This window comes from Typopeltis vanoorti, chromosome 7 (assembly GCF_054136105.1).
Source record: "Typopeltis vanoorti isolate ZY-2024b chromosome 7, IOZ_Tvanoo_1.0, whole genome shotgun sequence".
NCBI lineage: Eukaryota > Metazoa > Arthropoda > Arachnida > Uropygi > Thelyphonidae > Typopeltis > Typopeltis vanoorti.
Window position 1 is genome coordinate 34,565,664 of NC_143555.1, and position 25,734 is coordinate 34,591,397.

The window sequence follows — 25,734 nt, forward strand, 5'->3', positions numbered from 1 at the left end:
CTTGCCAGCTAGGAGAAATGTGACACCCACTCACAGTAAAATGATTGATGTAGAATCCTTGATCCTTGTGTGGCCTCCCTTATAAAAGGAGAGCATGCAAGGGAACTCCCTGAAATAGTTCTCTCTCTCTCTCTCTCTCTCTCTCTCTCTCTCTCTCTCTCTTTTCTCTCTCATGAACTCAAGAAATCAGTTTTTCTTACAATCAAAAGCTATCTCTTCATTCCATTATACATTTCCAACATTAAAATCATCATAATGATCACCTATCCCTTGTTCACTAACCCAAGATGCTTATACATTTCTTCATCACCATCCTCAACATTCCTAGCATATACCACATCTGACTAAATATCTCTTCTTTTCAATTTCCGCCTTATCCCATGCTGCCTCAAACAATTGCCACTCTTTCTGTCTTGCATCAGCACTTTGTACAAAGCTAATTCCTCCCCCCCCCCTGGTGTCATCAGCAGCATTTCCCCTTTCCTCTCAACCTTTCTTTCTTCACAATAAACATCCCTTCCCATTTAATAAATTTAGTTTAATCCTTTATCCAAGTGTAAGCAAACAAAGTTTGCGCCTGAAGCATCTTCAGGACTGAGGAACCTCGTGGACCAAGCTCTCATCACTCCTTCTATTAGTATCTCCCATAATGCAAAGTACATCTCCTTGCAGACATGTATAATTATTATTATTACTACTACAGGTGACTCCAAGGAGTCCTTAGACTCATCAAGGGAGGCCCCTAAACATCATGTCCACACAACTATTCAACATTCTCACAGTATCTATCATACCTTGCATTGAACACATTCACTGTCATAGCACCCACAACAGACTCTGGCAGCTTATTCCACTCATTTACCATGCTAAAAGTAAAGAACCCAGCTCTAACACCCTTACTAACCACACTTTTTCCCAGCTTCCAAAGATGTCCCCTAGTCCTCCCACCACCAATCCTGATCTCAAAAATATCCTCTGAATTAATCCAATGGAAACCCTTCAGCAATTTGAATGTCTCAATCATATCTCCTCTTTTCCACCTATCAACCAATTTCTGCAACCCACAAATCTTCAACCTTTTCTCATAAGGTTCATTCCATAGACCCACTATCATCTTGGTCACTCGCCTCTGGATCCTCTCAACCTCCTCCCCATCAAGAAGAAACCTAGGTGACCAAATCTGGGCACAGTAGTTGAGATAAGGTCTTATCAAGGCTCGGTACAGAGGAACAATAACTTGCTTATCTCTGCTCCTCAAAGTATTCTTCTGCAACCAAGTGATTTGATGAGCTAATTTAGCCACTTTTGCAATGTGTCCCCCTAAACTTCATCTCCCCATCCACCAACACTCCCAAGTCCCTGGTGCTCATCAATCTCCTGGAGTACAGTTCCACCAATGTGGTATACTGCTGCTAATCTTTTCACCCCAAAATGCATAACCTTACATTTTGTCACATTAAACTGACATCCATTCTCCTTAGCCCAGACCTCCAATCTATCCAAATCATCCTGCAAGATTTTGACATCTTCTGCATTCACTATTGCCGTGCCCAACTTTGCATCATCAGTGAACAAATGAACCATTCCTCTTAGATCCTTCCCTATATCGTTGATGAACAAATTAAACAGCAGTGGTCCAAGAACAGAACCCTGCAGCACACCACTGGTCACAGGCCATCTTTTGGACTCTACTTTTGAATAAACTACTCTCTGATATCTCTCCATCAACTAATCAACCACCCTCCTATCCATCTCACCAACCCTTTATCCATTCCCATATGTTGCAGTTTACGGATTAGAATTCCATGTAGTATCCTGTCAAATGCCTTAGCCAGGTCCACCAGTATCACTGTAAACCTATTATCCTTATTCAGTTCAGCCATCACTGTGTTATAAAACTTGAACAAGGTACTGAGGTGTGATCTACCCTTCACAAAGCCATGCTGTCCCCTAATGCTGTGCATTAAGTGAAGGGCCACTACCCCAACCGGTTTCGACCTTTATTGAGGTTTCGTCAGTGGGAGCCAGACCCAGAAGTGGTGATACTAAGGCAGATGGAATGGAGAAGTCATATTTATCTATATGAGTTGCCAAAAGGTGTACCACCTTATTATTAAATTACTCTGGATTTAAAGAAAGATGTTGAAAGTTTTTTCCCACTTGGTTAGACTATAATAAATTTATTTTAATCCTTTCTCCAAGTGTAAGCAAACAAAGTTTGTGCTTGAAGTATCTTCAGGACTAAGGCAACTCATGGTAACGGTGGGCCAAGCTCTCATCACTCCTTATATGAGTATCTCCCATAATGCAAAGCACATCTCCTTGCGGAGGAGATGAGATACAAGGAGTGATGAGATACTTTGCAAACTTTATTTGCTTACACTTGGATAAAGGATTAAACTAAATTTATTATAGTCTAACCAAGTGGGAAAAAACTTCCTTTAAATCCTGAGTAATTTAATAATAAGGTGGTACACCTTTTGGCAACTCGTATAGATAAATGGGAGCCAGACCCACTTCTGGGTCTGGCTTCTGCTTTGCATTATGGGAGATACTAATACAAGGAGCGATGAGAGCCTGGTCCACTTTTACCACGAGTTACCTCAATCCTGAAGATACTTCAGGACAAACTTTGTTTGCTTACACTTGGATAAAGGATTAAACTAAATTTATTATAGTCTGACCAAGTGGGAAAAAACTTCCAAAATCCCTTCCTCTTCATTTTCATCACATCAAGATGTTATCCTTATCTAATCATGTTTCACTTATTCCAATAATTTTGGAGGAATTTTTTTTTTAATTATCCCATGGTATTACATCAGATCCTTGGGGTCAAATTCATTTATGAGGGTGGTCTGAAAAGTTCTCGACCTCAACCATAAATGGTAACACTATTGGGAAGAATTTTTTTTCTAAGTTGGTACATCTGTCATTAGCATACATGTGAAATTGCAAGTCATTCTATCAAGTAGTTTGTTTTATATGCAAGTCATTCTATCAAGTTGCATCCAATACTGTTGGTTGTTTTTAGTTCTATATTTTGAGAGCCATAGATGAGTATGCTACTCGCAGAATTGTCATTTGGATATTTGGAGCCATCTGTGTAGATCTTTATCGAGTCATGTCAGTGGTGTAGCTAGGGGGGGGGGGACGCAATCCTCCCCAGGTGGCACTTTGAACCTTTTTGAACTTTTACAGTTAATTCTAAAATACAGTCTCGAAAACTCATTTCCAAATATTGTAATACTACTGCGAATTTTCCTCACAATTGCTGTAAGTGTTGCTAGTTGTTTTTCAGAGGAGTTTTTCTTAATAAAACTAATTAAGAATTACCTACATTACTATGAAATATTAATGTAGGTAATACTTTGCCAATGTCATCGACGATTTTGCTAACAGAAAAGCAAGAAACATAACATTTTAGATGTTGAAATTAAAGTTTTACTTCAAAAATAAACATAGTGTTTTAATTTATTTCCCTATACGTCGTTTTCACTTTTTGTAATATTTCTGGTGTGTATTGAGAGGGTGGGCAAACTCAGGGACTGCCCCGGGTGGCAAAAGCTCTACCTACACCACTGAGTCATGTCCATATTTTATTATGAAAGATCTAACGATCTCAAGATTTCAGAGTTTTCTAGGCTTTTTTCTTGTGTTTCCCTATTTCAGAAAATTGATAACTATATTTTTCCTGTTTTGATTTGGAAGAAATGCTGGATAGCTATTTTATTTGAACAATCCAAGGGAATTTTATTTTTCATGATTGAATGTATTGTCGATCTTTTCTTTATTCTGTATGTTGGTTGCCACTTTTTAAAAAGTTCACTTGTTCTAAGATGTGCAAGGCTGGCTCTTTATTCTACAAATTTAGTAAGATTTTCTTCACACTTAATTTTTAAAGGAACAAGGTTGGATTTCAATTCTTCTACTTTTCCAGAAGTTGTTTTCCTTAGTCCACATATGATTCTAGCTGCATTTTTCTGAATTTTTATAAGCTTGTCTAAACTAGTTTGTGATGTTTTCATCCAGATGGGTGAAGCATATTCCATTATGGGTCAGTTAATAGAGATAATAAGGGTCAGGTATATGTGACTTTTAAGGTTTTAACATCAGCTCCCCACTCTCTACCAGAGATACTTTTTATGATATTTAGTCTTCTTTTTGCTCTGACTGCAATAGTGTTGATATGTTTATTGAATCTTAGTGATGGATTCAGAGTAACTCCATGGTATTTGGGGTTTTCATTAAATGTAATTAGTTGATTGTTTAACTTAATCTTTGCTCTCCACTTTCTGAGGTGGTTATTAATGGTAAATACACTTCTGATTTAGTAGGATTAATTTTGATTTATTTGGTTTTCACAGTATGTAGATAAACTTTCAATGACTTTGTTTAAGTGACCTTCTGCTGTTCTAAGTTGTTGTGAGCTGAGAATAGGATTAGACCATCAGCAAACATAGCTATCTTTGTTTCTTTATTTATGTTTTTGTCTAAGTCGTTTAAGTAGATGGAAAAAAGGAGTGCACTCAAAATGCTGCCTTGAGGGAGTCCCTGTCTTATTTTCACTTTCTTGAAATGGTATTATTTATTCTAACTTAAATTGTTGTGGTTCTTAGAAAATCATAAATCCAGTTTAGAACTTTCCTTTCTATTCCAATATGACAAAGTTTGGAAAAGAGTTTCTGCCTCCACACCTTGTCAAAAGCATTGCTGAAATCTATAAAGGCTGCAATGGTGGATTTGGTAGGTTTGATCTAGAAGTTATCTTGAATTGACTGAGTTAAGTAGAAAAGTTGATCAGTTGTTGAGTGATCTCTTCTAAAGGCAGCCTGAAAATGTGGTAGTATGTTATTTTTGTTTAGATAGTAATTTAGACATTGGAGTATAATTTTTTCCATCAGTTTGCCTGGAATTGAAGTCAGTGAAATTGGTCATTAACTTCCTGGTTGGTCTTGAGGTTTGTTAAGCTTCAAAATTGGTATGATTGTGGCTGTGATGTTTTGGATTTTTCCTTGTTTTAGGCTATTATTGTATAGGTGAAATAGCCAATCTAGAGCTAAGAGAGGAAGATGCATGATCATAATTCCTTGTATGTTATCTGGTCTATATGATTTGTTTATATCTTGTTTCTCCAAGGCATTCTGGGGAATTTGCAGTGTTTTAATATTTCATGGTCTTTGCTAGTATTCATCTCTAGTTTGCTTATGTTTTGAAAATGAAATGCCAAAGTATTTGCAATCTCCCTATCTCCAGTTTTGATATTTCCATCCGGGTCTTTTAGCGTGTTAGTCTCACTTACCTTTGGTAGGTCTCTTTGTAAATTAGCAGTCAGTTTCCAAAGCTTGGTATCTGAAGTGTTTGGATTTAAGTTGTGACAAAATTCTTGCCACCTAGTTCTTTGTAATATATTATATTTTTGTTTAATTTCAGCATTTGTTTTGTTGTACTCGTTCCTGATTTCTGGAGAACTTCCAGTTTTTAAGATGTTAAATAATTCATTTCTTTTAATTATTTTACTGGCAAGCTCCTGGTGAACCTTTCTGTAGTTTGAAATAACTTTTCTCCTGTAGTCCTTTGGGATACTTTTCTTTGCTGCATTTAGAATAGTATTCTTCCAAGTTATGTAGTCTTTGTTTAGGTCATCATGGCATGTGTGATCTTTCAGCATTTTGTTTACTTCATACTTGTATTTCTCCCAATTTGCCTTTTGTAAGTTCCAATGATATTTTCTTTTTTGGGTAGGCTTGGTCAATTTTGGATTCATTTTAGTTAATATTAGGGTATTATTGCTTCCTACTGATTCCAAAACAGACCAAATAACTTTCTCATGAAGATTTGGAGACACCGCAATAATATCTAGGGCATCTTTTGTACCATAAGAATAAGACAGATAAGTGGTTCTCCACTGCTGAGAGTTATTAGGCCTGTTTCATCTAAGAAATTACTCAGGTTTTCTCCTCTTGAGTTTATTTCCTCAGAACTCCATAACAGGTGTTTGCTATATCTCCTAAGATAATGGGTTTTTCTTTAATGGCTAGAAAGATTTGGTCCAGGTTTGTTAGGAGGATGATATCAATTGAATATGTTTAATGGCCTTTTACTTGGTTCCAGTATTTGGATTCCTTGTATTTCAATTCCTTCTGCTACTGTGTCTACTATGTTCAATAACTTTATATGACAAGTTTCGGATTAGTGTCAGAAGCCCTCCTCCATTTTGGTCAGTAGGCCTATTTTGTTGTATGATATCATAGTTTTTAATGTTTAGTCTGCTGGTTTGTCGAAGTTTGGTTTCCTGGATGCAGATAATATCAGCATCATATTTGTCAGCTAGTAGTTATAATTCATTTAGTTTTTCTTTGCTTGCTGGATGTAACAATACCATTTAAATTACATTGGATGATATTAATATTTCTTGTAATGGGTGGAATGATTTGCTCATTTCTCAGCTCTTGCATCATTTCCAAATCAAGAGTCGCATTGGCTGCCCCATAGGTGGTAGCCTAGTTATAATCATGGAAATTTGTCTCCTTGATGGGAAAAAAGAAATGCTGCTGTCATTAGATTATCCAGAGTGCCCCACTAGGAGGTGACAGACTTTGCCCCATTTTGGAGGAATAAACTTAATTAGCAAAACCATTTCATCTCCCTTATTTCTGATGCTCTCCTTGCATTTGCAAATAAACATAACAATTCATTTTTAGGTCTGTAACCATTCCTACCCATGACGCTTGTTGGTCGTGATTTCCCCCACACCTACCAACAGCCAGTTTCTTTTATCACACGTCCAATATATCTCCTCAGACTCAAATACTTTCCTCACGTATCAGGTCATATCATTGCTATGTTGACCATCCCTTTACATACGTTCACTGCTGCTTCCAGCACTCATTCTCATGCTGGGTCCATTTTCCTACCTTTCATTTTCCTGTCCCTCCTGCACTCCTGTTCTCTCATCACCCCCCCCTCCTCTCACCATACTGTTTACATTTACAACCACTTCAGTTTCACTAGTTCCTCTCACCTGATTTTTCATTTCACCTCTTTCCTCAAATGCATTCCAAACATTTAGAAACTCCACTCTCTTCTTTTCACACAGCTCTGCCAATATGCTATTCATACTTGTTCTATATCTCAACTCACCACTTATCATCCCTTGGCAACGTACTACCCACCTATCCTACCACAGTATTATCTTTTACTCTCCTAAATAACCTGATATCTGTCCATACGTTTTGCTTATATTCAGTCAAATTATTTGTTCTCACAACCACCAATTACTCTCTTGATTATTTCTTCTCATATTCAAGATATTCAATTATCATGCAAAAATTGAATGCTATAGAGCATTACAATGTCAATTGAGAGGAAGACTGGCAATGTATTCCACTTACATATATCTCCTTTCACTACAATAGCTGACTGTTGATTTGATGGAATTATGGACCAGGTTGCTTAAGCCCATGTGTCTACAGATAGCCATCTGAAAATGACAGCCAAAGAAATCATTGTATTGAGTTACTTAAATATAAAGAGCTAATAAGCTTCATTTCGGCGATATAAACAATATTTTAAATTAAGGGGATATAAAATCCACATTGTTTCAAAACCGAATAAGAAACTCAAAGATTGGAATCAGAGAGTTTCATGCCGAATATAGTAAACTATAAAGTATCGGCGAACACTAGCGTGAGCTAATGCAAGTGACCCTAGTACATAATACAATACCGGACAACTCGTTGCAAAGGTGGGGAAAGTTCACATCGCTATTTTTAGGTATTTTCCATAATGTAAAAACACATTTCCTAGGAAATGTATGCTGTTATTACATTATGGAGGGAGGTCACTACCCAGACCGGTTTCAGGCTTTTTTGAGGCTTCGTCAGTGAGTAGCTAGACCATAATACCAAAGTGTATAGCGAAAAGAACTTATCAACTTATCAATGTGGATTTTATATCCCCTTAATTTAAAACATTGTATATTGAGGTTTGGGGGAAAAAAAGAGATTTGTGAAACACCTAGTAAGATGTATATTTTTTATAATATAGTTATCTGATGAATTCATTAAGTTCAGAGGGCACATTGCAAGTGTTATGAAACTGCAGATTATATTACTGTTGTTATAAGCAGCACATCAACAAATGGGGGATAAGGGAGTTTGTGATGTGATCAAACTACACATGGACTAATAGGCTCAAACTTTGTCACCTATATTTCATTGTGATATAGACCTACTGAAGAAAGTTCAGAGATGAATGATGATATCAGGACTTTGTTGGTTGTACAGAGAAGTTAAGGGAGTGGAGAGTGAGAAGGTAAGAATGACAGGTCATCCCTGAAGTTGTGCAAAGATTTGATGAAGAAAAGTGTGAAAAGTAGATTTTTTACATGGAGAGTGATAGGTAAGCAGAATACATTGCCAGAATGCATTGTGAATGCAGGGAACATAAATGACTTCAAGGTTCAGTATGATTGCTGACTAAGTAGGCCTCCTATGGTAAGTCTGCCTCAACTCCATGGTTGCTGTAATAATCATCATCCTTATCTGCCTAAGTCAGGTTGAAGTTATTTTAACAACAGCTTTCCAACCCAATATACGTGTAGCCAAGTTACTTTTTAATTTTTGCAAGCTTTTGGACCACTTATTTTGGATGTTTTCTCTCTGTGTTTCCTGCTTGGTCATCCTGGTAGCATCTTGGAGAATTTAAAGAAATATTTCAGTAGGCATTCTGTATACAATTATACATACCACTGTAACTGTTTTTATTTTATTTTTGATAGTGCTAGTTCTCTGATTTGATTGGTTTTCATTTCAATGCATATTTTATTTTCTTATAACATTGTTCTTAATTTTTCTTTTTCCTTCTGTTTGATAACTTTACTCCATAAAGAAATACTCTGCTTTTTTTTTTCATGTAATAGTAGACCATCCTAGATTTCTTCTGTGTTTAATAATATCATCATAATGTAACCTCTCTGTGATTAATGTGCCTAAGTAATTATATATTATAACATGTTCCAGTTTGGATTGTTTTATGTTTCTACTTATTGCCATTGTTTTAGTTTAGCCAAAACTTATCTGCATTGCATGCTCCTTGTTGTTGTATATGTAGATTTTCAATCTTTCACTATGCGTCACTCCCGCTTCCTATGCAGGGTCCGTGTGTTACTTAGATGCGACTACTTGTTAGTACCACTCTCAGCCGACCTATTGCCTAGTCTGCTGCTGGGGGGCAGAGGATATATTTTTGGCTGTAGAGGCATATGTTCACAGGGCAGGTTTGCCTGCTTGCGGGATGAAAAACGCTAGATAAAATCTACTGAAAAATCTCTCTTTAGTAGATTTTCAATCATATACTTTAACATTTCCATATTATTTGTAAATAATACTCTGTCATGTGCTTATTTTATATAATGTTAATTTTATCCATTTACATTCTGATGTTTTCTGAGATAGTCTCTTTTACCAGTTCCTTTAGGCGTAAGTTAAATATGATTTCAGCAGACATCCTTGCATGGGACCGCTGCACACTTGTATTTCAGAAGTTTTACATGCTGCAAATTTTATTGTTGCTATGGTATTTTCACATTACTGGAGAGTGATTCTAAGGATTCTTTCCTCTTTTATTTTTATTAAAGTTTTAAACTATTCATAAGCTAATAATAATGGCAAATACCTGTTGGATTTCTGCTCAGGACATGGACTGGTTATTACTAACCATATTCCAACATAAAAATGTGCACAAATTCACATGGAGAGAAGAGACGAGGAATAAGAAAAGTCTCATTGACTATGTTATTGTTGATAGTGATGTTTTCTCCCTGGTGCAGAACACCAGAGTGTACAGAGGATTTGAAATTGGAAGTGATCACTATTTAGTCTTGAGCAGGATAAAATTGAATTTCATATTGAAAAGAATAACATGTAAGAAAGTTTTAAAGCGAATAAAAGTTGAGCAGCTCTCAGATGTGAACTGCAGACTAAAATACACAAAGATTATTGAATTAAAAATGAAGGAGTTTGAGAACAGGAATCAAATCTTGGAGATTCAGTGGCAAGCCTTGAAGAAAACCCTGATTGATTCAGCCAGAGAGAGGCATGTGGTGAGGTTGTCTGCAACGATAGAAAAATCAGAACTCCATGGTGGACACAGGAAGTTAAAGAGGCAGTGAAGGAAAAGAAGAAAGCATATCAAAAGTTCTTGACAAATAACTCAACTTTTGCTCTTAGAGAATACAGAGACAAATATAAGAAAGTGAAACACTGTGTAAAACTAGCTAAACAAAAGTCATGGGAGGAGGACTTTGGCAAGAACATAGAAAATAAATATCAAGAAGGTGGTAAGATATTCTGGAGGTTGATGAAGAAGCTTAGAAATGGAGGAAAGAATGCTGTAAAAGGAGTTGGAGATGATAAAGGTGACATGAAAACAGGTGAAGAAGATATCCTTGAAGTATAAAGTAATTACTTTGAAAAATTGCTAAATGAAACAAGCAGTGATAGCACAGTGGTAAAAACCACTGACCAGGCATGCAGTCAGGAATACATATCCATACTTGAAGTAGAAAAAGCCATCAAATGCTTGAAATGTGGAAAGGTAGCAGGAGTAGATGATATTCGACCAGAAATGCTAAAGTATGGTGGTATAAAAGTCTTACAGTGGCTGCACTGCATAGTTCAGAAAGCCTAGACAGAGGGTCGAATTCCCAATGATTGAGTAGAGCTCTAATAGTACCAATATATGAAAAGGGAAATAAAACTGAATGTGAGATTTACAGAGGTATTTCCCTACTGAGTGTTCTTGGCAAGATCTATGCAAGTATCCTGAGAAATGGTTGAGAAGAATTTTGGAAGAAAAGCTTGGTGAAGAACAAGCTGAATTCAGGCCAAATAGAGGCTGTCAGGATCAGATCTCCACTTTACGACAAATAGTCGAGAAAGCATGAGAATATAACAAAGATCTGTATTTAAGATTTGTCGATCTGGAAAAGGCATATGACGAGGTGCCAAGAGAGAAGCTATTCAATACTCTACAGTTATATAGTATCAATGGGGCATTATATCAAGCAATACTTATTCTTTATTTGAGTTGTAAGGCAGCAGCTAGAATTGAAGGAAGTACAGGAAGATGGTTTAATGTTAAATCTGGTGTCAGACAAGGATGTACATTATCCCCCCTCCCTCTATTATTCATTGTCTATATGGATCACATAATGAAAGAAAGTGGTATTAAACCTAATATAAAAATTGGAGATGTTAATGTCAGCTCTTTGCTTTATGTGGACTATGTTATACTTCTAAATAAATCCTCTACAAGTTCGCAAGATTCTCTGACTAAATTGAATAACTGTTGTAATAGATATGGTATGAAGATCAGCAATAAAAAGATAAAGACAATGAAAATAGGCAGAATTATTGAAAATGTCAACTGTGTTGTGAATGGAGAACCTGTGGAACAGGTAAAACATTTCAGCTATTTAGGCACAATTTTTAGTGAAGATGGTAAGTTAAATATGGAAATAGACAACAGAATCAGCAAAGCTGGTATGGTAGGAAATGAATTGAATAAATTCATATGGAATAAGAGAGAAATTAGTCAAAACAATAAATTATCTGGATATAGAAGGCAGTGTTCAAACCAGTTTTAACTAATAGAACTGAGAGCTGGATCAGAAGTAAAACACTTGACCAAAGACTAGAGACCGCAGATATGAGAGTCCTGAGAAAGATTATAGGCATGAACAGATGGTATCAATGGCAATATCATATTAAAAAAAAGGATATTAGGAAAGAACTTGACTTTGTCAGCATCCCGGAATGAGTTAGCAGAGTTAATCTCAGGTGGTATGGTCACTTAAACAGAATGGCCAAAGAAAGATTAGCAAAACAAGTGTTCTCTGCCAGGTTGGCAGCAAAATGACCCAGAGGAAGACCAAGATATAGGTGGGTTGATACAGTACAATGTGCCTTAGACGATAGAAATATAAGATCTGATAATGTTGGAGTCTTGACAAGTAACAGACTGATTTGGAGGAAAATTGTTGATAGGAAGTTACTAATGATATAATATTTTTCATGTAGTACTATCATATCCTGTACACCCCTTGAGGGTACATGGCAGGAATTTGATGATGATCATGAACTATTCATTTTTTTTTTTTTTTTTTTTTTTCTTGTCAAATGCATGCTTAAAGTCTATAAAAGCAGTAATAAAGATTTCTGCTTTTGTTCATCATTTCAGATAAACATAATAAAGTGCAGTTTGTATGTATTGTGGACCTCTGTTTCTCTCCTGAATTCCATTATAGAAGACTGGTTATTAGTATTTTATACTCTTCTCTAATGATTCTTACGTTTTGTTGTGCAAAACATAAAATCATTTGTATTCAATTCTAATTTCCTTTCCATCTCTAAAATGTTTTTAAAATATATATCACTAGTGTTCTTAAGTTTTATGTTTATTCTAAGATGGCTATAATTTATGTATCAGTATGCTCCCTAAACATGAATCTGTGACAGATATTCTTATTCACATTAATTTTAGTTGCAGATTTTAAGACTCCTGGATGCAAAAGACTTGATTGCCATGACTGCCATCAATAAACAGTTCCATGAATTAGCAAATCTTCCTTCACTGTGGAAGCAACTATTTTACAAGGATTTTCCTGGTATTGATTGTCTCTTTATTTTTTAAGCTGTTAGAATTTTAGTTTTCTAAATTAATTTAAAATTACTTATGGGATAGTTCTTATGTTGTAGTGCAGTAATATATGAGGGAAAGACAATAAATAATATACAAATGATTATAAAAAATATGAAATACAAACCTTGAAAAAACGTTTGTTTTCTACTTAATCCCCTTCAATATTTATTGCTTTACGTGTCCTTCAAAACAGTAGCATAGAATTCTTTTGGCTGTGTTTCAACTAACTCTGCACATCAATTTCAATTTTCAAATATCATCAGAATGTTTGCTAGGAAGGTTCTTATTTCAGCAGTCCATACAGGTGAAAGTCCTTGGGGTGTAGTAAGGATACAATTTACCAAAAGCTTGATGTTTTTGGATGGTCTTGGCAAATTGCATCCTTAAGCTTCAATAACTTTTCAGTTTGATGTGGAAATTCATATTTTTTCCACAGTTCAGAAAATAAGCTTGCTTTACTCCCTAGGAATCCCAAAAGATGGTAAGCATAAACTTTTCTACTGATATATAACCTTGAACTGCTGGCATGCCAGTAAAGTGGATATTTCCATTATGTAGAGGGATACTTCTTTTAGGAGTATGATAACCAGCATGCTGTTAATGATCGAGATGGAGGATACTCCATCTCGATCATTAACAGCATGCTGGTTATTTGTACACTCGTCGAATATAGTTATTACTTTAGACTGCTGAAAACAGTTACAAAACATGTACAGGAAAACCTAGCTTACTGCGATTAATTAATCCATTAATTAATGCACGCTAAGCAAAATTGTGTTAAGCGAATACAATAAACAACAGGAATAATTATAATTCATCTGTTTCCTTTTTGCTTTTTCCATTATTAATTATAATTAATTAATAATGGAAAAATGAATTCAAGTTGCTTGGTAGGCACTGATTAATACCCTTGGAGGGTAATGGATGGCAATACTGTAGCCAATGAAAAGCGCCTCCATAGTGCAATTGGAAGAACAATGGTACATTGCACCCTTCGATTAGAATAGGCCTAGGCTCGATTCTCGTCGCGACGGGAGGAATCTTTATCTGGACAATTTCAAGTGAAGGTGAGTTAGCCAATCTCATATGGAGGTAGCAGGGTTTTTTATCCCGGAAAACTCGGGTTTATCATCCTGCATTCAGACTAATCGGCCCTTCAGAACACACGCAATTTACAGACAAAAAATACTAGTTGTGGTAGTGGTGGAGGTGGGCGGTAGATGGTGTTGATGGAGATGATTTGTAGTAGAGGTTTGGTGTAGTGGTTGAGACAGTTGTAGGTGTCCTCCCGCGACGAGTCTTTGGACTCCTTGGAGGTGTCACAAATAATAATAATAATAATAATAATAATCTATCAGTTAGCATAAATTTGGGAAAAAAATTACAGTATAAGCTATATTTAGAGGATAAAATTGTCAAAGTTAATAAAAATGAAGCGTTTAAATTTTTATTTATTGTTTTAATATTTTATTTATTTATACATTTGATTGAGCTGCTTTTTTTACAAAAAAACTTAAGTAAAGATGTTTGAATCATGCTCGAATTTTTCATCTTCTCATGCAATTTGCGATAGCTGCCAATCGCTTTATCAAGATTTTGGCGGACTTTGAAGCTTCATTCCATATCAGGATCATCATCAGACAACATTTCCTTAGCATGCTCGTGTAATTGAAAACTAGCTCAAGTTCTTTTGAAGCTAGCTTCTTAGTCTTAACATTCTTTTCTTGTTCGCACTCCTTATCTTCTTCATATGCATGCTGTTCTTCTGGTTGAAGGAGAGCATTCTCGCTTAAATGTTTTGAATGGGAATCGAGCAAGTTTCTCACTTCTTCATTATCCACTTCATTAAATCCAAGTTCTTTTCCAATTGTGCTGATTTCTTCAATAATGTTTAGATCTTGTATTTTGTGCATGATAACCTAACATAGGCTTGATTTTTAAGTCGCCTTCTGCATTGTCTCCTAATAAAAGTGTAAGATGATCTCTAGATATTTTATATCCTAGTTGAGATGCTTCAGCTTCAGAGAAAGTTTTTGTCGGCATACGCTTCCAAAAGAGACCAATTTTGTTGACGTTGAATATTTGCTGATCATCATAATCACCCTCCAGAATTATCCTTTGCAATTCTTCAGGAAACTTGGCTGCAGAAATTTTATCACCACTATCAGATTCGCCAGTTATTCTTACGTTATGCAGTCCAGTTCAATTTTTAAAATGGTCAAACCATCTTAAACTTGCAGTAAAGCTTTCAGATTCCTCTTGAAATTTGATCTCTTTCAGTGAGGTAAAAATATTGAGAGCTTTTGTCTGAATATTACCTGTACTAAGAGGTATTCTTTTTTTTTTTTTTTTTGGTTATAATCCTCAATTCAGAGTGATAGAAGACGCTCCATCTCGATCATTAAATGGCTTCTATTTTGGGTGATCTGCATGCTTAAGAAGCAGTAGCAACATTTCTTTGTACTTTGTATTCTTTACTGTTATTTAATATAGTCCAGCTTTTCTGCTTGCTGTAGATTGGAGACAAAAAAAATTTCGCATAACTTAAAATTTCACATAAAATAAAAAAAAATTATGTTAATTGATTAATCACTCATGACAAGCAGGAAATAGTATCATTTCATTCAATCACGCTAACTGATTATCGTGCATATTGAATTCGCATTAAGCAAGATTTTCCTGTATATGTGTGTGTCTAATTCATTTAATACTATATGTTGAAAACCATTTGCTTCCAATTCATTTGTTCTGCTTGTGCTTTTAAGTTACTTACTGACTTTCCTCTTATTAAGTCCAGAAAAAAAAAAGTGCCTATGAAAGTATTTTTGTATTATTATGGCTATTTAGTGAGATGTTGCTACAAACCAAGGAGCACAGAGGTTGGAGACCAGAAGATGTTTCGACAATTGAGCTTGACAAGTGAGAAGAATGATTGTTATTATGGAATATTTTAACTACGGCGGTATAAATTGGGAAGAGGAAGATGCATGTAGCAATAAGGGAATGGAATTTCTAGAATTCCATTCTAGAAATTCCACTTGAAGGACAAATGTCTTAGGCAACATGTAATAGAGGCAACAAGAGGTTCAAGAGTTTTGGATTTGGTCATAGCATCAGAAGTGTTGATAATAACTGTCATGACATCTCCCCCACCAGTTGGAGAGAGTGACCATGCGGTATTGACTGGAAGATGAATAGACATGCAGGAGTATCAAAGAGATGGGAACATATATGGAATTATAAGGCAGGTGATTATAATAGTCTTAGATGTCAACTTTGGGAAGTTTCATGGAGGAAGGAATTGAAGGCTTGGATATCATTAGTGCTTGGGAAATTGTGAAGGAATATTTGTTAGCAGCATTAGTAAGCTGTATTCCACAAGTGAAGAAGAGGACACAATTTGGAGTAAAGTGGATGACAAACAATACTAAACAAGAACTGCAGTTGAAAAAGAGATTATGGAAGAGATATAAGGGGAGAGGTAGAGGGCAGATACATGAAGAATATAAGATGCAAGCCAGGGGGGGGGGGTGACTAGTATGGTAAGGAAAGTGAAACTGGAATAGGAGAAGAGATTGGCCCTAAGATATAAAGAAAATGCTAGGGAATTTTTTAGCTATGTGGCCAGTAGGAGGATAAATGATTGTGGAAGAATGACATTGTGGGATAAAAATGGGAATAGAGTGACTGATGCAGAGGACATAGTGGAATTGTTTAATGAACACTTTATTGGATTATTTCTTCCTGGAGGAGTAAATTTTAATACTAGAGGGATAGGGTTGGTTCGAGGTTTAGGGATGCAGGAGGAGAGTGTGTTCCAAATACTAAGTACTCTGGATACCAATAAAGCTGTGGGGCTGGATGGTATTTTACCACGAGATTTGAGAAAATGTGCTAACGAACTGACAGCTCTTTTGGCCCTGGCTGTGGGAAAGGTGCCCAGGGAATGGAAGGAAGTTAAGATAGTGGCATTTCATAAGGGCATTAGTAGAATGGAAGTGTCTAATTATAGGCCAGTTTGTGTCATCAGTTGTTGTTAAGATCTCGGAGAAATTAGTTAGGGACCATATACAGCATTGGGCAGATGAGAGTAATGTTATCTGTGAGAGTCAACATGGATTTGTAAGGGAGTGCTCTTGTTTTAGTAATATGCTAGCCTTTTATAATAAAGTTACAAGAGCAGTAGGAAAAAAAAAGTGCATATGAAAGTATTTTTCTATTATTATGGCTATTTAGTGGGGTTGCTACAAACCAAGGAGCACAGAGGTTGGGAACCAGGAGATGTTTAGACAGTTGAGCTTGGCAAGTGCAAGAAGAATGATTGTTATGGAATATTTTGACAGGGTGCCACATGATAAGCTGATATTTAAGTTGCGGCACATGGGCTTGAATGTCAGGTTGGTCAACTGGATTCTGGATTGGCTGTTTGATAGGTATCAGAGAGTTGTGTATGGCGGAGCAATATCAAAGAGGCAGAAGGTTACAAGTGGGGGTTCCACAGGGCTCAGTACTGGGACCTATACTGTTTAACCTTTATATCAATGACATTGTCCGTGGACTGCAAGGGGATATTCAGTTGTTTGTGGATGATGTGAAGCTGAGAAGGGTTATTAGTAATAGTGCAGATGTATTAGCCCTACAAGAGAATTTGAATAAGCTAGACAGGTGGGAAAATGAATGGGGGTGTCAATTCAATGCAGCAAAATATAAGGTCTTGATGTTTGGGATATATCAATGGGACGCTGCATACTCTATTGTAGGAAACTATACTGGAGGAAGTAGGGGGAGACAAGAGATCTGGGGGTTGATGGCTGATAGAAATCTGAAATTTAGGGGACATATAGCCAGCAAAGGTTGGTCGATTGGTAGAGCTTCTGGCTCAGCAAAAAATTAAGCAAGTTTGAACGCAGTTAGTAGTTGGAAGGGGAACAATTGTTCGATGCTGTTGGCACACTCTCCCACGATGAGTCTTTGAACTCCCTGGAGGTGTCACATAATAATAATAATATGGCAGGTGGTGAAGGTAACACAGAGGATTGCTGCAATAATGAGAAGGACGCTGACCTGCAGAGATAAAAGAATTATCATTCCTTTGTATAAGACCCTGATCAGACTACACTTAGACTATTGTTCTCAGATTTGGTCCCCAAGATTTGAAGGGGATAAATTAACTCTAGAAAGGGTACAAAGGCGGATAACAAAGATGGTTTCAGGACTGTACAATGTTAGTTATGAGGATCGAATGAGGGAATGTGGACTCCAGAGTTTGGTGGATAGAAGGAGAGGTGATATGCTTGAGACTTTTAAACTGTTGAAAGGTGGTTACAGGGTTGACACTGGGGAGTTCTTTCCCTTGGTTGAACAGCAGGAAGGAGTGATGACAAGGGGCCATCCCTGGAAGTTACGAAAGGAAACTGTGAGCAAGAGGGTTGAGGAGTGGTTTCTTTGCCTGGAGAGTGGTTGAACAATGGAATGCATTGCCTGAAAGAGTGGTGAGAGCAAGAATGGTCAATGATTTTAAGGAGTAGTATGATAGACTTTGTGTTTCCCAGGAGGGACCTCCCACGATAAGTCTTGATAGACTTTGTGTTTCCTAGGAAAGATCTCCTGCAATGAGTCTTTTGACCCCATGGAGGCCTGAATAATAATAATAATAATAATAAAGTTGTGAGTCAGCTTAATTATAAGTTTCTCTTTATTTCTACTTTCCTCAAGATGAGCAAGTTTATTGTCTTTTACAGTATAAAATTTTTAATACTTTACCTCCTTGATAGACAATTGCTTCTCTGGTATACGAGGTGGTATCAGAAAGTTTCGAGACTAGCTCTGTTTACGATAACTTACTTTATTTATCTACATTTATATACTATCAGCTTCAAAATAGTCCCTTTGCATATCATTACAGCACTCCCAGCATTCTTGGCACTTCTGGAATGTGTCCTGGAAGTCTTCTTTTTTAAGCATGTCAAGCACCTTCTGTGATTCATGCTGGATCTCTGCATTGGTGTCAAAACGGTGACCTTTGAGCTGGATGTTCATCTTCGGGAAGAGGGCAAAGTCTGCAGGAGCCAAATCTGGTGAGTAGGGTGGGTGCGGAAGTGGGATCATGTTGAAAGTAGCCTGGCTCCCACTGATGAGACCTCAATAAAAGTCGAAACCGGTCTGGGTAGTGGCCCCTTGCCTTTAATACAAAACATCATACATCTCCTCCAGGAGATGTGCTTTGCATTAAGGGTAAATATTAAGATTAGTGATCAGAGCTTATTCTACTTTTACCAAGAGTTGCCTTGGTCTTGCACTACTTTGAGGGGTCAGCTAGACTTCCAATACGAGCAGGCACAAACTTGACTTGTTTGTCTGTTTGCTTACTTGGGAAATGGAGTAAAACCAGGTTTAAAATAGCTTGGTATTTTTAACATGGGATCATCTTGATTCTGGCAAGAAACTCACATGTGAGGAAAGCTCGGTGACAGGGTGCATTGTCGCTCTGGAGCATCCAGTTTTTCGTGTGCCACAGATCTGATTGCTTTCGCCGAATGTCCTCCCTCAGATGACTTAAAACCTGGCAGTAAAACTCGCTATTGACTGTCTAGTCCCTGAGGACGAATTCTCGATGTACAATGGCGCAAATGTCAAAAAAGATGATGAGCATGCACTTGGTCGAGCTGCAGACCTGCCTCACCTTTTTTGGTCATGGAGATGATGGGCTCTTCCACTGTGAAGATTGTTGCTTCGTCTCAGGGTCTTACCCATATACCCAAGTTTTGTCACTGGTAATGATCCTCTACATGAAGGATGGGTCATACACGGCACGCTGACGGAGTTCTTGGCAGACTTTGACGCGGTGTTCCTTCTGCTCCTGGGTCAGCAGCCTGGGGACGAACTTGGCGCATGTGCAAATCACATGTGAGGGTTGCCTGGACTGTTCTGTATGACACACCAACAATGGCAGCAGTGTTGTGGAGTGTTCTCCAATGATCGTCATGCACAAGTTGCTGAATGGTTTCGATAGTTTTGGGGGTTGAGCTCGTTGAAGGTCTTCCTGATCTCTCTTCCACTTTTGAAGCACTTGTGCCACTCAAAACACCTCAACAACTCAGCGCAGCATCGCTGTAAACTTGCCGAATCATGTCAAATATCTCTTTGTGGAAGATTTGCCCAGTTTCATGCAGAATTTCATATTTGCTCTTTGTTCTAACTTGTTATCCATGATGAAATCGCAGATGTAGTAACACAGGTGGTCAGAATAGCATCTGACCACCTGTGTCTTGCACAGGACGACGTCATGCCAAGCACCTTCTGTGTGCATGCAGCCTTGTGCTGCCATCTGTTGGCATGTTACAAACCTAGTCTCGAAACTTTTTGATACCACCTCGTATATGTGAGTATATTGCAATACTTGCGTTTGGTTGGAATGACTTGAATTTGAATCTTGTTTAGTATTTGAAAAACAATATAAGGGCTTAATATTATATGGGCTTAACAATATAAAATTAATTACTGTGAGTATTGTTTATAGTTATGCCACAGGTACTTTTAAAGATTAGACTTATTATCCTTCATGGAGAAGAATTCGCTAAACTAACAGACAATTTACGAAAATTATTGGTTTTACAAGGTAAGCTTTGTGCTTGGATTCCCGTTCTGAAAATATGTCACGATATGAAAGTTATTCCTATGTTTGCTTGATTTAGACAGACTATTTGATTGTCTGGAGCTCACTCAGTTTATATTTCTTCAAGTTTTTCCTTGATACAGCAAACCAACTTTGAGATGCTAAAAAAGATTTAGCATCTAATATTCCATCTATTTTAGATCTTGAAAGAAGGATTTCAGTTGCTTTGGACAAATTACTGGATATCAGTGTTTGGATAAAGGGATGCAAACTATTGGCCTTCAGGTGTATAAGCTCATCTTTCACAAATGTTGTTCCATAGTTTGTTGAGATATCTGCATACCTATACTTGAGCTGACCTGCCTTGGTGCATTGATTACATTTTGCTATTATAACCAAAATTTTGTCTTCATGCTCCATGGTAGAGCGAGGTCGACCTCTTATCAAATGTCTGGAACACATTCCATTGGTTTGAAATGCTACCCAGATGATGGATACAGTGCTATGTGAGATTCTAAACTCTCTGGCAATATCAGTAATTCTGTTGCCTTCTTTAAGCTTTCTAATCATTCTTCCCCATGTGAAATCATCTAGATGATATCTTGGAGACATTACCAGATGATCAAGTTTGCAACTCTATTCCTTCATGAAAAGAGCTTCCTTTAAACACAGTTCACTTAGTGTAGTCGTTTCCCTTTTATCCTGTTGAGTACTACTACATGACTCCTTTGCGCATGATTTGAAAATTTGAATCTGTACCTATTTTCTACTCAAAATCATCAGTTGTGCAAATTACCATGTGCTGATTTGTCTGAATTTGTGGTTGTAATCTTCAGAAATAGTTTTCTTTCTTAGGTTTTGAAAAGTAGTGTGTATTTTTTTTAAATTGGCAATTATTTATTGATTTTAGTTATCTTACACTAATGTAAGTAGCTAACTATTAAGTTGGTGTTTTTTAGAATTGTCTGTTGTTGTTTATTTACTGTTTTATAATCCTGTACTGATGAATGATGCCTATGATGATTAGGCAAAAATTTTACATTAAATAAGTTTTTATGTGAGGCTTCTTCTGTTTCTCTATTATTTGGATTATGAAATCCAAATAATATGCAAGCTCATGGTATTATTATTATTTATTATTATGATTATTATGGACGACTCCAGGCAATCCTTAGACTCATCGAGGGAGGCCCTAAACATCATCTCCACACAACTATACAACATTCTCACAGTATCTATCATACCTTGCCTTGAACTCACTCACCATCATAGCACCCACAGCAGATTCTGGCAGCTTATTCCACTCATTCACCAGTCTAAAAGTTAAGAACCCAGCTCTAACACCCTTACTAACCACACTCTTGCCCAGCTTCCATAGGTGTCCCCTAGTTCTCCCACCACCATTCCTGATCTCAAAAATATCCTCTGAATTAATCCTATAGAAACTCTTTAGCAATTTGAATGTCTCAATCATATCTCCTCTTTTCTACCTATCAACTAATTTCTGCGACCCAGAAATCTTCAACTTTTTCTCATAAGGTTCATTCCATAGACCTGCTATCATCTTGGTCACTTACCTCTGGATACTCTCTGCCTCCTCCCCATCAAGAAGAAACCTAGGTGACTAAATCTGGACACAGTAGTTGTGATGAGGTCTTATCAAGGCTCAGTACAGAGGTACAATAACTTGCTTGTCTCTGCTCGTCAAAGTATTTTTCAACAACTAAGTGAGTTGATGAGCTGATTTAGCCACTTTTGCAGTGTGTCCCCTAAACTTCATCTTCCTGTCCATCAAGACTCCCAAGTCCTGGCTTCATCAATCTCCTGGAGTACAGTTCCACCAATGTGGTATACTGCTGCTAATCTTTTCACCCCAAAATGCATAACCTTACATTTTGTCAAATTAAATTGACATCCATTCTCCTTAGCCCAGAACTCCAATCTATCCAAGACTTCCTGCAAAATTTTGACATCTTCTGCATTCACTATTGCCCTACCTAACTTTGCATCATCAGCAAACAAATGAACTATTCCTCTTTGATCCTTCCCTATATCGTCAATGAACAAATTAAACAGCAGTGGTTCAAGAACAGAACCCTGCGGCACACCAATAGTCACCAGCAGTCTTTTGGACTCTACTCCTGAATAAACTACTCTCTGATATCTCTCCATCAACCATCCATCTATCCATCTCACCAACCCTATATCTATTCCCATATGTTGTAGTTTACAGATTAGAAATCCATGTGGTATTCTGTCAAATGCCTTAGCCAGGTCCACCAGTAGTATCACTGTAAACCCATTACCCTTATCGAGTTCTGCAGTCACTGTGTTATAAAACTTGAGCAAGTTACTGAGGCATGATCTACCCTTCACAAAGCCATGCTGTCCCCCCCGTACAGTATATCATTTTCATCTCCTGTATTTTGCCCTATTTTCTACTCAAAATCATCAGTTGTACAAATTACCATGTGCTGATTTGTCTGAATTTGTTGTTGTATTCTTCAGAAATAGTGCTCTTTCTTAAGTTTTGAACAGCAGTTTGTGTGTGTGTGTGTGTGTGTGTGTGTGTGTGTGTGTGTGTGTGTGTGTGTGTGTGTGTGTGTGTGCATGTGTGTGTGTGTGCGTGTGTGTGCGTGCGTGCGTGCGTTTAAATTGGCGATTATTTATTGATTTTAGTTATCTTACACTAATGTAAGTAGCTAACTATTAAGTTGGTGTTTTTAGAATTGTCTGTTATTGTTTATTTGCTGTTTTATAATCCTGCACTGATGAATGATGCCTATGATGATTAGGCAAAAATTTTATATTAAATAAGTTCCTATTCCATTATTGAAACAAGGTCTAGTCTTCCATTGTGACAGTTCATCTTGGAAGTAAGTTTGCATGTATAGAATACACTTAACATTGGGTCTCCTATTCTTTGAACAGTATAGTCTATGATTCTAATATAGGTATAGTGATCCTACGTGATGCTTAATCTCCAGCAAATATTCTTTTATGAGTCATTGAGACATTACTTGACATTCAAGTTTGCAACTTTATTCCTTCACGAAAAGATTTATCATATGGTGAAAAAATCATAATTTTGCAAAATGTTCTGGAGACTTGAAAAAGTTTAGAAATGGAAGGCAATTGAAAAATTTTAGAGGTGAAAGATGATTGTAAAAGTTTAAAAATGGAAGGGAAAAAAAAAACAATATAAATATGAGTGGTGTTCAAAAAAAAGACCGAACTTTTTAAATAATGTGCCAACTGGCACAGGGAGCATGCTGTGGATACTGAGCGCACCTAGCAGCATGTTTTGACAACAAACTGCCATTTTCCCCATTCTGCTGCGAGCATTAGTCGTCAAGTTACATCTACTGAAGTGAGCACGTGCACAAGCTTTTCATCGGATTAGTGACAAAGTGACAATGAAAGAGCTTGAAGATAAATCTCTGTCATTGTCACTTTGTGGTACAAAGTGTCAATGAACTCTTTGTACCAGAAAAACTTTCTGGTACAAAGAGTTGTACCAGAAAGTTTTTGCGCATTTAAGGGATGCTGTGCACAAGAAGAGGCCTGAATTGTAGGAAAAAAAAAACCAGACTTGGATGTTGCAAAATGACAAAGTGCCGGTTCATGCATCACTCCTTATCTGCAGTTAAATGGCAAAACATCAGACATCCATTGTGCCCCATCCATCCTATCCCTAGCAGACTTTTTCTTGTTTTTCCAAACTTAAAACTACTTTGAAAGGACGTCGTTTCCTAACCATAGAGGAGATTCAGGAAAATGTGATATGAGAACTGTGTGCCATCACAGAAAGTGCATTCCAGGAAGTATTCCAACAATGGAAGAAACATTGGGAATGGTGTATTACTAGTAGAGAGGGACTACCTTGAAGGGGGACAGTGTTCAAAATGTTGTAAAATGAGCAATAAAGTCTTTATAGCAAACATTTGTTTTTTTTTATTTGAACACGCCTTATATGTGCTAGACATGTGGTGTAGTTACTTTTAAAAATTGTTAAATGAAATAAAAAGTGACAGAACAGTACTTGAAAATATTCAGACAAAATATAGCCAGAAGACACATCAGTACCCGAGGTCGAAAAAACAATCAAGAATCATAAGGGAAAGCATAAACAGATCATAGTTGTCTAGAAATGTGCAAATATGGAGATATATGTGTCATGGCTGCACTACACAATTTAGAAAGCACAGTGTAGAGGTTAAATTCCAGATGACTGGAATAGAGTTCTTACAGTATCAATTTATAAAAAGGGCAATAAAGTTAAATGTGAGAATTACAGAGTAAGTTCTCTGCTGAATGTTCATGCAAGACTTTTATGCAAACATTATTATCATTAATAATGCAGACCTCCATGGAGTCAAAACCTGGCACTGGTTTCCTCAAAAACTCAGTGGTAACCTTGTTTAACAAGATGATATCACAGCTAGAATGACCTTTCTTCATCAAATAGAATTATAAGTTTTGTTTGTCATTAGCCAGGGCAAAATGCAACTATTTCAGTATGTTTTGATCATGCACTTTGGTTGGAGAGATCAGTTCATGTTAGAGGTTTAATGGAATATTAACAGCACTGAGAAAGGATTGAAACTAATTTTAATACTTCCAATATTTCATCTCCATCACAGAGACATCTTTGGGGATTACAAAAACTTTTTGTAACAACACACACACAAATACAATACAGAGTGAAACTAAAGACCAATCTAGGTGTTGCATCCTCTATGGGCATTTGCAGGTGGCCTGAGATATAAAGAGGGATCTCTGATAATTAAAGTTTTCCAAATTTTGGGAAGTTTAATGCAACTGTATTTGTTTCAAGTTTATTTTTCACTAGATTAGACTATAATAAATTTAGTTTAATCCTTTATCCCAGTGAGAGCAAACAAAATTTGCACCTGAAAATATCTTCAGGACTGAATATAGTGTTGTACTATCTTACCTGGGTAAGTAGTACAACACCAGACAACTTTAATGCAACTGTATTTGATTCAAGTTTATTTTTCACTAGGTTAGATTATAATAAATTTAGTTTAATCCTTTATCCCAGTGAGAGCAAACAAAGTTTGTGCCTGAAAATATCTTCAGGACTGAATATAGTGTTGTACTATCTTACCTGGGTAAGTAGCACAACACCAGGTAACTCGTAGCAAAGGTGGAGCAAGCTACCAACACTCATCTCCCATTATGCAAAACACATCTCCTTGTGGATATGTATACTGTTATGCATTAAGGGATTGGTCACTACCCAGACTAGTTTCGACCTTTATTGAGGTCTCTTCAGTGGGAGCCAGGCCCAGAGTTGGAGATACCAGGCAGAAGCAGTAGCAAGGTCATCTTTACCTATAGGAGTTGCCAAAAGGTTTGCCACCTTTTTTTTTTTATTAAATTACTCTGGATTT

General features: G+C 36.9%; 1 protein-coding gene across 2 annotated transcripts in view; it reads left to right on the top strand.

The window, feature by feature from the left end:
* Positions 1-25,734, top strand: part of LOC150104576 (F-box only protein 7-like) — a 429,110-nt gene that overhangs the window by 257,004 nt on the left and 146,372 nt on the right. For both annotated transcript variants that reach the window (XM_090395788.1, XM_090395787.1), the window contains exon 8: positions 12,544-12,667. In XM_090395788.1, the coding sequence (XP_090251914.1) occupies positions 12,544-12,667 (124 nt within the window). The remainder of the gene's footprint in view (positions 1-12,543; positions 12,668-25,734) is intronic.